This window comes from Scomber scombrus, chromosome 6 (genome assembly GCF_963691925.1).
Source record: "Scomber scombrus chromosome 6, fScoSco1.1, whole genome shotgun sequence".
Lineage (NCBI taxonomy): Eukaryota > Metazoa > Chordata > Actinopteri > Scombriformes > Scombridae > Scomber > Scomber scombrus.
The window spans coordinates 21,901,421-21,913,817 of NC_084975.1; the positions used below are offsets into that span (position 1 = coordinate 21,901,421).

General features: G+C 38.0%; 2 protein-coding genes across 3 annotated transcripts; both read left to right on the forward strand.

Moving 5' to 3' along the window:
- Nucleotides 1-1,383: 1,383 nt before the first annotated feature.
- Nucleotides 1,384-5,633, forward strand: LOC133982475 (interleukin-17 receptor A). Its single transcript, XM_062421529.1, has 12 exons — nt 1,384-1,482; nt 1,617-1,638; nt 1,760-1,903; nt 2,051-2,169; nt 2,289-2,409; nt 2,772-2,819; nt 2,913-3,067; nt 3,227-3,301; nt 3,399-3,465; nt 3,890-3,985; nt 4,070-5,019; nt 5,625-5,633. Exons 1-12 carry the CDS (start codon nt 1,384-1,386, stop codon nt 5,631-5,633), a joined length of 1,905 nt encoding a protein of 634 aa, XP_062277513.1.
- Nucleotides 5,634-5,792: 159 nt separating this feature from the next.
- Nucleotides 5,793-12,287, forward strand: zgc:136858 (uncharacterized protein LOC678543 homolog). 2 transcript variants are annotated; one of them, XM_062421303.1, is made up of 19 exons: nt 5,793-6,007; nt 6,593-6,688; nt 6,793-6,903; nt 7,002-7,176; nt 7,838-7,949; nt 8,304-8,410; nt 8,598-8,724; nt 8,847-8,967; nt 9,128-9,213; nt 9,371-9,495; nt 9,594-9,653; nt 9,759-9,822; nt 9,915-10,009; nt 10,109-10,237; nt 10,692-10,806; nt 10,905-11,042; nt 11,207-11,373; nt 11,559-11,641; nt 11,782-12,287. In XM_062421303.1, the coding sequence occupies exons 1-19, from the start codon at nt 5,910-5,912 to the stop codon at nt 11,975-11,977; spliced, it is 2,205 nt and encodes a 734-aa protein (XP_062277287.1). In that variant the 5' UTR covers nt 5,793-5,909; the 3' UTR covers nt 11,978-12,287. The 2 variants fall into 2 exon arrangements, with proteins under 2 accessions (XP_062277287.1, XP_062277288.1); XM_062421304.1 differs by having other exon boundaries at nt 5,803-6,007; nt 6,789-6,903; nt 11,782-12,284.
- The last annotated feature ends 110 nt before the right edge of the window (nt 12,288-12,397 follow it).

Genomic DNA, 12,397 nt, shown 5'->3' on the forward strand with positions numbered 1-12,397 from the left:
TAAACCATGTATTTATTGATTATATATAGCTTATAAATGCTAAATTGCCCGGTTAAAATAAAGTATTGCCAAAGAGCCTGTTTGTAAAATCCTGAATGCAGCATGTCATATCACTATTTAGGGTATCTGTACTGAATAAAAGTATATTTTTACATGTAGTATTTGGACCGCAGAGGAGAGATTAAATACAACCTCATTTTACAGTCTATTCTGGTCTGATTTCAGTGGTACATGTCTGTATGTCTGTCGGTCTTGGTGTTATGTAAACTGATACAGTTGAGCTCAATGTCTAGTAGGAGACACATTAACACCGAGACAAAGCTATAGGAATGAACATAGCCACAACCACATTTTTCATCCTATAGATTTTGATCTCTGGTAACCAAGCAGTGAATAGATGAAGGTTTAGAGCTCATGGTCCAAATCCTAGGCTGTCTGCTGGCTTCATGTATTGATCCTCAGAAGTCAAATGTTCTGTTATCTGTATATTTAGGTGATGTGGCCAGGGGTTCACCTGAGGTCAGACTTAAAGCCAAAAGTGCCCCTTAAAAAAGTAGTTTAGGCATGTAAATACAAATATTTTTCCTTGGTCAACAGCTGAACTCATTTTACAGTGTGACAGTTGTCTTGGAAAGTGTTTCACTGTTAATCTGTTTCCAGTCACAACTGCAATTTATACAGTTTAAACAGGAATTTACCACTTGTTAATTTGTCACTGCTTCCCCCTGGTGGTGATTTGACAGAATACAACAGTGAACATTTTTTCAAATAATTTTGTGAATTTTTTAATTGCTTAATACTACTACTACTACTACTACTACTACTACTACTACTACTACTAATAATAATAATAATAATAATATATTTGTATTCATATAGCATTTAGAAAGTGTATTTATAAACCCAAAACCCACTGAAAAAGCATGTGAGAAATCAATGCCTTTTTAAATTACAGTGTTAATATATAATTCAATTATATATTAATGAAATGAGGTAAAGGAAAAGAAAAGTAGGTCAACAGGGAAAATAAAACCATGAGTACTTATGTGTAACGATAAAAGACGGTGAAAGACGACTTCACATAAAAGCACATCTATAAAAGTACATTTTGCGAGCCTTAGACAGAAAGACCTTTTCAACTCATGCTTTGTTCTTCATGAGAATGGAAACTACAAACCATATTTGGTAACGGCATACTTCCTGTTCCTGCATATTCAGATGTCACCGCCTGATAAACGTTAAACAAATCACTTTTGATCGTATTGCAGTGAGGCTTCTCTGTTTTTGTTAACACACACTATTGGACCATCTGTTCGAAAGGAGCAGATTATTGCGTTTTTTCCTCTTTCATCTGTATTGGGGAGCTGCACCATCAAAGTCAGAATGATCCTTGTTACTTTTCTCTGTTTTTGTTTGACTGCTAGACTCATGGTTTCATCTTCTCTCCAGATTGTGGACAAGCGTCTGGACTGCAGTCAACCGGTGAGGATTCATTTGTTTTGTACAAAGTCAACATACTAACACTCTTATCAAAGTAAATTGAAGGGGATTTATTCTGACATCATAATTGACTGTGTATATGAGCCAAAAAGCTTTAACTCTTGCGTTTTTTTCAGGGTCTTGACCACTGCAAAATTAGTAAGTATCTGTTTTTTAGCAGTATCCATAAAATGATTTGCGATTCATCTGACCACACATAAGTACACATCAGTGAAATATATACAAAATAATAATATATACACCATTCACCTTATGTCAGATAACTGCTCAGACAAACATGAGGTTGTGCCCCCACTTTCGGCTCCTACTGGCCCTGACTGGGGTTCAGAACGTGTGGGCATTGGGATGGACAAACACAGGCCTGTTTCTATTCTGAACGTGAAGTGGATAATACGGTCAGATGGTAAGTAAGGCTATAACTATTTTAAACTGACACTTTAAAAAAATATGTGAAAACCAAACAAATCAGCAGGTGTTTAATCAGAGGTGAATAGAAAATAAAGTATATGAGATATGTTCATTCATCTTTAATACACTCTTCTGCCCACAGCATCTATATTAAAACTGCAGGGATCAGAGATAAATATTCTGGATAAAACTACAAATCAAAGTATGTGTGTGCAGTTTTCTTACAATACCACTGAACAGATGAATCCAAACTATAAAAGGGTATGGTAATACTTTTTTTTAATCTTTTTTTTACTTTTGCTATATCGTGTCAGCCAATAGGCTACACACACTCTGTATTAACAGATAAGACACCAACAATTGTTTTTTCTCTTTATCAGTGGAATTTTTCATTGGATGGAGTTGTGGTTGAGCCTGGACGTACATATATGGTGTCAATTTTCAATTTTCCACAAGCTAAGATTGGGCATGACATGATCAGCAAAGAAATAACCATCCCAGGTGAGTTACCTCCAGATCCAGATGTTGAGCGCGGTAGGAATATTGTAAGTTACTTCTGATGATGAATAGGTTTTGTATTGTTAGATAGGTAGGTGTAATAAGATGGAATTTCAGTATACCATTCCATGGTCTGTAGTAATGTTTTATTGTTTTCCACTGTATTGTTTTGTTGGAAGTTATTGTCTTGTCTTGTCTTTGTGTATAATTGATCACCAACCTAAATCAATTTATGTGTATATATATACAGTATTATTGAGTGCAGGTATCACTATATTGTGTGCTTATACTCGGACATTTCTCAGGAATCAATACTATAATTCACAGTGATATGATTCATCTTGTTCTCATCATCTCATCACCAGGATGTGATGACAAGAGAATCCAAAAGGCCCAGATGTGTTTGGAAAATGGTAATTTTCATCTTTATGTTCAACAAGTTTTAATGGAGTGTTGTAAGATAATTACAGAACAGATAATTTACTCTGCATGTTTTGTTCTTTTAGGTAGTCTTTGGGACCCTAACATGACTGTGTCTGTGTCAGTTGATAATGAACATAAAATGTCTGTTGTTGTGGGTTTTAAGGCAGCAAAATATTCAGAGAAATACCAAGTCTCCATTCAGGGTCAAGGTTTCTATTACTCAAAGAATGTCTCAAAGGTAATTACAATGTACCATATATGCCACTTATATGAATTCATCAGTGATGGCAAAATTGTGTTGTGAGACTTTGTGTATAATACTGTCACAAGATGTGTTTGTTTAGTTTGATATAACAGTGTTTGGGCATCTTCTTATGTTATTCTATTGTACAAATAGGAGAACAAAACTTCACAGAATGTGACCTTTGAGTTGGGTTTATTGCAGCTCTCACAGTGCAAAATGGTGTTAATGGTGAGTTTCACTTCTGATTTGAAGTTCCTTACCGTTCAAACTAATTAGTTGTAGTAATATGCAGTCAAAAGCTCATCATAGTCTGCTTTTTTCAAAGATTCAGCCATTTTTTATACGATGCAAGAATGACTGTTTGCGTCCAGAGAAAACCTTTGATTGTCCAAGTAAGTATGATTTCTGACATATACAGTATATGGTTGCTTTTCAATGACCATATAGTGCATACAGAAAACATAAGTGAGTGATTCCCATTCTTTTTGGCTTGTGACCCTTTAAAATAACGTGGTATCAACGCAGATCACAATCGCAGATGTCTTCTCCAATCATCTGATTTTAATAAAGGCTTGAGGATAAAAAAAACAATCCCATATTCCACAAATAGCTAAACTTAGGAAAAACACTGAAAATAAAATTATTGTCTTCTTTCCTACCCCATTAATCATGTTGAAAGCACATGAGTTTTATCTTGTGACCCAAAAGGGGTCGTTACTCAAGGATGGGAATCACTAACATGATAACATTTTAACTTAAATGTTTTGTTTTTGTGGAGTTATTTAGCTAATCATAAATAATGTAACTTATTTCTAGGTTATCCAAAACGGACTCTAATTATAAAAGCAACTGTGGGACTGTTGGTGTTCGGAGTTTGTCTTGCTTTTTGGATGTGGAGTGCATCTCATAAAGGTTTGCCTTCTTTTAAATGTAATGTAATGCACATAAAACACAAGCTGAATAGATGATTATTGTCTGACTGTGTCTTTCTCTCAGATCCTGTAACCACTTCCACCTCTGCTGCCAAAGAGCAACCTGAATGCCTTCAAGTGCAAGACAGAAAAAGAGTTCTCGTCATCTACTCCCTCGACCACCCTTTATACAAAATCATTGTTCTCAAGCTTTGTGCCTTCCTGGCAAACACATGTGGTATTGAGGTGGTCCTAGATCTGCTGGACTCTACCAGACTGGGAGTACTGGGCAGTATTCAGTGGCTGGACTGGCACAGAGCACAAATAGGAAGCTCTTCAGATAAAATACTGATCCTGTGCTCACGAGGAGTACAAGCCAAATGGAGAGCCATGTGTGGTGATAAAAAGGTTTTTCTGAGAGAGGATGTGTGCTCACCAGTCGGCGACATGCTCACTCCAGCTCTCAGCCTCATGGTCCCCCATTTTGTCCAATCTGCGTCATTTGAAAAGTACATAGTGGCTTACTTTGATGATGTTTGTTCTGAAGACGAAGTCCCTTCACCTTTCAAAATTACAGTTCGATACAAGCTAATGAAACAGTTTGAGGAGCTCTTTTTCAGAATCCTGGACATTGAAAAACATGAACCAGGCCGAGTGAATCACATTGACGGGCTTGCAGAGGATGAGTATTATCACTGCCCCTCAGGTAGAGCCTTGCGGGATGCTATAGAGGCTTTCCAGGCATACCAGCTGGCGCATCCACAGTGGTTTGAAGAAGAATTACTGGAAAACTCAGAGTGGGAGGTAGAAGAGACCTCAGCTGAGATCTACGAGGACACAAAAACAACCACGAACCTCATTACATTTTCTGTACCTGACCCAACTCATGTCGTCAGTTATTTAAAGACACAAGAAAGTGATTTTACTGTCGACAGAATACGACTTCACATGGCTGAACAGCTCCAAATGTCCACCTCAGTTCAGTTCAACCCCCATATCGTTGAGAATATGCAGCCAGTTTTAGGGAAATATCAAGTACAGTTTGATGATATCTATCCCCTACAAAAACATACTATAGTAAACTGATATTGGACCATGAAAAGTTAGTTGTTACATTCTGAATGAATGAAGAAAACATAGAGGAACATTTACCACCTATTTGTATACTTTAAAAAATGATATCTATGTGACATTTCACCATTTTGTTTGTATTCATATCTATTCTGTAATATTTTTTCATCTTACATTCATATTTAATATTCCTTGCTTTGATTGGGAGACAATCCTTGAGTAGTTAAAACCACACAGATCTGAGGTTGATGCTTGTGGGCTGTGTAAACAGTGTTTGGGTCAAAGTTCAGCCTTCTGGGCAAAGTTTCTACCATTTTTGTTGCACTGGGGAAGGTAAGCACTAAACTCTGCTTGTGGAGACATTTTTTAGAATGAGTTTGCTGATTATAGCATTAAATGTCTGACAGTTATTTGATATTTTGAAGTAGAATTCAGTATAGATAAATGATCTCTCCTGTTGCATGCGTGTCAATGTTGATATATTATCCGCTATAGATTGATTTCAGGTTTTTTAAATAAGTTTAAGTGTAGTTTGATTGTGTTTACATATGTGTTTGTAATCCTCTCAGTGTCACTGAAAAGATTTTACATTTAAAGACAATGTTCAAATGGCAATGATGGCACAAAAGAGTTGTACAGTATTAATTAAAGCGTCTGGCATTTGCTGCTTATCTCAGATAACTGCAAAAACTTTCAGCAAGCACTCTTTAAAGAATAAAAGCAGTGAAGTAGGAGGGAAAAAGGACAACAATACAGACCCAAGCTTGGGAATTTGGGTGTCAGTGTGGGAGAGTAGCCCCAGAAGGGGAGGGTGGTGGGAATTTGAAGTAACTGGAGCAAAGAAAATCTTCACAATGGCTGAATTGGACTTGTGCCTTGCAGTGACAGAAAACACACTGCAGGGTTTGATGCAACTGGGGAGCCTGTTTGATTTTTCCTTCAAAAAACCGAGGTAATGTTAATTTTTAAAATTCTGACAAGCACCTACCATATGCAGTTTTTTTCTTAAAGATTGGTCTACGCAGAATTAAAGTGAGACGCACACAATCTATTTTCTACCACATAACTGAGGCTGCAGGAGCTACACCGAAGAGCCTTATCTGGGCCTGTAGCCATTTTTAGTGCATTCTTGTTTGTGTTTTATTCAAAAACTGTGAAGAACAGGCTTTGACTGAGTCATTGCCAAGCTCATCTTTTATAATTTTATGTGGGACAACAATGTTCAAATGGATGTCGTAAAGAAGACATACAGAGGTTACTCAATGTTTCTTCAGCTTGTTTCTGTTTTATTGGCTAAAAGGGGGAAACAAGTTGAAAGACAAGTTACATTTTGTTTTTCCTAGTCTCTTTTTCTATTTTAAACTAGTCAAAGTACATACATAACCGTAAAATAAGAAATTATTATATAAAATCACACCCCAGTACTTGCTTGAGTAAGAGGAACACTGGAGGGGAGACCTTAACCTTTGGTGGGTTAATTAGGTAAACATCAGCTGACACTGCTTTTCACAACTGAAAATACATTTTTGTTTTCAAGGTTTCCTTCAAAATCTGATGAAAATGATGAAGAAAGCCTCTGCGCTCATGTTAAACCGAGGAATTTCAACATTTCAAAGCAAATTGTGCAAAAATGGTGAATGCAAAATTACATTTTAAAAGCAGAGTTTATGTACAGTTCCTAATGGTAATGGTGATGATGATTAATGGCTGTTGACCATGACCTCTTCTCTCAGACAGCTTCTTCAGAGTTCATCCATCTGTATCACAGGCGTTGGCAGAAAACAGACCAGTGGTTGCGCTCGAGAGCACTATTATCACTCATGGCATGCCCTATCCTCACAACCTGAGGTACTCTGAATGACCTTCAAGTGTCAACGAACTCTGATAACAGCATTTAATATTTGTTTTAAACATTGATAATGATCCCCATTTATGTATTAATACAGCACAGCGAAGGAGGTGGAGGCCATTGTGCGAGCTGAAGAAGCCATTCCTGCCACGGTTGGAGTGATTGATGGCAAAGTCCACGTTGGTCTGTCGTCAGAGGAGCTTCACTACCTCGCCCGCTGCAAGAGCTCCATGAAGGTGTCCCGTCGTGATCTGCCCTACGTCATTAGCAAAGTAAGATTGCAACACAGTCATCAATCAATCTTTATCAATTAATCTTTATCAATCAATCTTTATTTGTATAGCGCCAAATCACAACAAAGTCATCTCAAGGAACTTTACACATAGAGCAGGTTGTAAACCGTACTCTTCAGGTTTAATTTTAAAGAGACCCAACATTCCCACATGAGCAAACACTTGGCGACAGTGGCAAGAAAAAACTCCCTTTTAACAGGAAGAAACCTCAGGCAGAACCAGGCTCAAAGTGGGCGATCATATGCCTCGACCGGTTGGGGTAGAGAGTAGAGAGAGAGGAAGGATAGGAGAGAGACGTACATTGAAAATCAACATTGAAGCTGGTAGGTCCGGGACTGGAATCTGTCATCCGGACGTCTACAGGCCAAGATTACCTGTGAGACGAGAAAGCACAAACAACACCGGGGAAGAAGTTTAGGTTATTGAATATTTAATAGAATGAACACATGAATATTAATGGATATAGATGGGTGGATAGAGAGAGAGAGGGAGAGAGGAGGAGAGAGGAGCTCTTGTCAAATATAACCTTCAAATCAATATCTGTCTAACATACATGAAGGCTCACCCAGCTGCACAGTCTATGAATCTGTCATTTATGCTGTTTTGTATGCTCTCCTGTCTGTGCATGTTGTTTTCTCAGGGGTTGTCTGGAGGAACGACTGTGTCAGCCACTATGATAGCAGCACATAGAGCTGGCATCCCTGTGTTTGTCACAGGTGGCATTGGAGGAGTTCACAGAGACGGCGAGAACAGTAAGATGACCACCACTGTGTTGGAAAATACTCACCTGACTTTTCTGCTTACTGATACCATGTTTCTCCTTTTAACATGCCTTGAAAACAGACAAAATGACCTGATTAGCTTTGTTAAGACAATCTGGATTTGATGACAAACCCATAAGCAGATTTTGTGCCCAGCTAAGTCACACATAAGATCCATAGGAGGCAATTTAAAGGCTGAACAAGCTGGTGACAGACTGTTCACTCTGAGGAAGTTTAGGAACAACCAAACTGTCAGGATAGTGAGTTTATGTTTTTATAGCATGTTAAGAAGAGTAAGTTAGTATCATGTTCACACATTATTTCAAGTAATAATTATTCCCCCAGGTCTAGATATCAGTGCAGATCTGACAGAGCTGGGCAGGACTCCCATCACTGTGGTCTCTGCTGGGGTTAAGTCTATTCTCGACATCGGTCGCACCCTGGAGTTCCTTGTAAGAATATTGAGATTGTTTTTCAGAAAATCACTCTACAATGACAGTTGTCATATTGTGACTCACATTTGAATGTGTACGTCTGCCAGACGAATATCTTTAAGCCATCTGAAATGTATCACGCTGGCTTGTGTGACTTACATTAAAATTCCTAGACCATTGATTGTTTCCTCTGATTTTTTATCAGGAGACGCAGGGTGTCTGTGTCGCCACTTATGGAACATCAAAAACATTCCCAGCCTTCTTCTCTCCTCAAAGCGGATTCACTTCCCCCTATCAAGTGTGCAACCCCGAAGAGGCTGCAAAACTCATATGTAAATCAAGAGTTTCACATCCTGAACACTGAATGTTTCCTCAAGTCTTAAAGTGGAACACTTAATTTTAAAAAAAACATCACATTCAGCAAATGTTTACATGTTGTTTTTGTGTGGTTCAGCCAGCACTCTATCACTGGGCCTCCAAAGCGGTGTCCTGTTAGCTGTGCCCATACCAGAGGAGCATGCAGCAGCAGGCCAGCAGATAGAAGAAGCGATACAGACTGCAGTAACAGAGGCAAGGTATAGAAAGTCTTAGTGGCACTTGCTATCTGAAGCCATGTGGGTTTCTCTGCACCCATTTTCTGACGTTGAAATACCAGTTTGTGGTCATGACAAACTGAATCAAGTGAACAGTTTAATCTCCCATGGAAAAGTTGTCATTGTCTGTGTTTCTTTTTAGTGCTAAAGGCATCAGAGGAAGAGATGTGACGCCGTTTATTCTTCAAAAGGTCAACGAGCTGACAGATGGAAAGTCCCTTCAGGCCAGTATCCTTCTGAAATCTGTATTATTGAGAAGTAAAACATGACTATCTCAAATTCTGAATTTGTTGTATCACAGGGCTGTGGCCTCTCTGATCCCTTGTTGATGACGTTTACGATCTGTGCATTATAACTACACTATCCTTAACCTGTTTGTTCCTAGACATTGCTCTCATTCGTAACAATACTAAAGTTGGCAGTCAGATAGCCTGCGCACTGTCAAAGCAGACAAATGAGAGAAAATTAAGACGCACACTTGATAATGGAAAAAAATCTCAATCAGATATTGTGAGTATAAACACATACAATGTATTTCTTTTCAGTTGTGGAGAAGGTTAAGTCAAATTTAGCCACATTACAGAACATATGATGCTCCTCTGTTGCAGGTTGTCGTAGGGGGAATAAATGTGGATTTTATTGCCAAAGGAAAAACAAAAACACTTCTTGTAAGTTTAATTTACAGCATGAATTAAACCTTAATACTGCAGATTCCATTCAATCATATTATGTAGGCTATAATGACTTCTGAGAACTGTTGTTGTCTCTTTCAGTTTGGACAAACCAACGCAGGAAGCGTCTGTCAGTCATTTGGCGGTGTAGGGCGGAACATTGCTGGTGGGTTTTTATCTGATTATGTGCGTGCATGTTTTCGTTAGTGACTTAAATCTGTTTGTCTTATGTTCATGTGTCTGATGTTTTCCTTCAAGACTCTCTGAGTCGTCTAGGCCATAAACCCCTGTTCATCTCTGCCACTGGAGCTGATTCACACAGTGATGCAGTGTTAAACTACTGTAAACATATGGTATGTGGATATTAACAATAGTTATCCCCAACAAACATAAATCAAACTGTATTGACTTAAATTTGTAAATGTTATTTACTTTTTTCTTATTTCTGTAAGAATACAAGTGGTGTGGCAAGGCTACAAGATCAACATACAGCTACTTACTGTGCTGTCATCACTGAAAGTGGAGAACTGAGTCTTGGACTGGGTGACATGGATGTTCATCAGCAAATCACAGAGCACTATGTAGGTTTTTACTTTTTCATTTTTAGCCAGGCTAGCCCAAGGTTTATGTTCCAATATCATATTGAAAACCATATTTATCTCTACTACAGTATCTCTACATGCTCTAACGTATAGTATCTCTCCAGTCCTGAATGAATTTCAATACTACATTTTTATTTAAGAATTCTGTTTAAGATTATGTTGATTACTTTTAAAGCCTTTCATGTTTTGGCTCAGCTTCCTATCTATCATCTTTTAACTACTTATTCTGCACCAAGACTGTGAAGTCTGGAAACTAAAGGTTAAAAGTTCCTCTGTTCAGGCTGTAATTTCTTTATGTTTTCATTTCTATTGTGTTTAACAATTTTCACAAAATTCTTGTTTTCATGATATAATTGTATTTTATGTGCACATGTGATGCACTCTGGTTTTAAAAGAGTTACTGTTTCTGTATCTTTTGAATATTTTCTTATAGGTGTCACAGTTTGAGAAGCAGCTGTCATCAGCCACTCTTGTGTGTCTCGATGGAAACATCCCCACCTCCACCATAGACTATGTTTGTTCTGTTGCCAAAAAGCAAAACATTAACGGTAAGCATTAAGAGATTGTCACTAAATAATAATGAATGATCATGAACAGCAGCTTCCATTGATTTTAATGTAATATCAAACATCAATGTGTGTCACAGTTTGGTATGAGCCAACAGATTCAGAAAAGGCCTGTAAGCCTTTCCTGTCAGACGCCTGGAAGTCGCTGTCCTACTCATCCCCAAACTTGGCAGAGCTGTGCACCATGAACCAAACACTGGGCATCCAAACACCTGAAGGTAAACAGACATCTACTGAAAGAAGTGAGAGAGTATTTAATGGTATCAGTTTGTGCTATGAAACACATACTCCCACTTCTTGGTTTCACTGTATGTTTTCTTGTGAAAAATGCAAAGTAGTATGATACTAAATGAGGATGTGGTTTTGTGTTGTGGGGCGACAGTGCTTCCGAGTTCCCTCGAGGAGGTGCTGAGTGTTGCTGTGGCTCTCTCACGCCCCCTTCTGGAGCATCTCCACTGTCTGGTGGTCACTCTGGGAACTAATGGAGTCCTGCTGTGCGGAGAGCATGATTCAGGCTCAATCAACCTACAGCCAAGAAAGGAGAAGAAGGTAAAGACTGCCTAAATTCATAATGGTGATGATGATGATGATGATGATGAAGATGATGATGATGAAGATGATGATGATGATGATGATGATGATGATGATGATGATGATGATGATGATGATGATGATGATGATGATGATGATGACAGTAACACTGAATATTATGTTCATTGCACCTGTGTTTGCAGAAGAGGAAGCTTGGTGCCATCCACTACCCAGCGCTGACTGTAACTGCAGAAGAGACAATGAATGTCTCAGGAGCAGGAGACAGGTGTTAAAAACTTACACGACCTACTTTTCCCTTCCCATTCCTTCTTTTGGAAACTTCTGCTTTAGTTTGATCCACTTTCATTTTTCCATGACCTCTATTCTCTCTCTTTTTATCTCTCTCTCTCTATCTCTCCCTAACAGTCTTGCAGGTGCCTTGATAGCAGGGATTCTCCAGGGGCAAAAGACTGACAGCTGTGTCAGGATGGGGCTCCTGGCTGCACGGTTGTCCCTGGCATCTCCGCACCCCATCGACCCCATGCTTACCTTAGACTCTGTGGATCCCAGTAATGTCCAGACTCAGAACTGGCCCAAACCGAGCTTCATGTGGATTGATTAAAAATATGTTTTAGCTGTTAAACATTTTTGGAGAAATGTGTGAAGATTTGGTTGATCATGGATTGGTTTGTGTAATATATTTTTGCAGTATTCTATAATTTTTTAAAGATTTATGATTGGATTTTGAAACCTTTTTGCAATATATGACAGAAAATGAATATGAGAAGATATCAAACATTCCAAAATCTTAATCGATATATTATGTTGTTCTATAATAATTTATATCATGCAAACATTTATAAATTAATCACTTTGTCCTGAATTTGCTCATAAATGTTTGTAAATAAATCATGCAATATTAAAATGTACTCTGTAAAGAAAGGTCAATATTTATGTATATATATATATATATATATATATATGGAAATATATGGAATTCTCTATTACAAATATAAAAATAACTTACTTGATCAAAAGTACA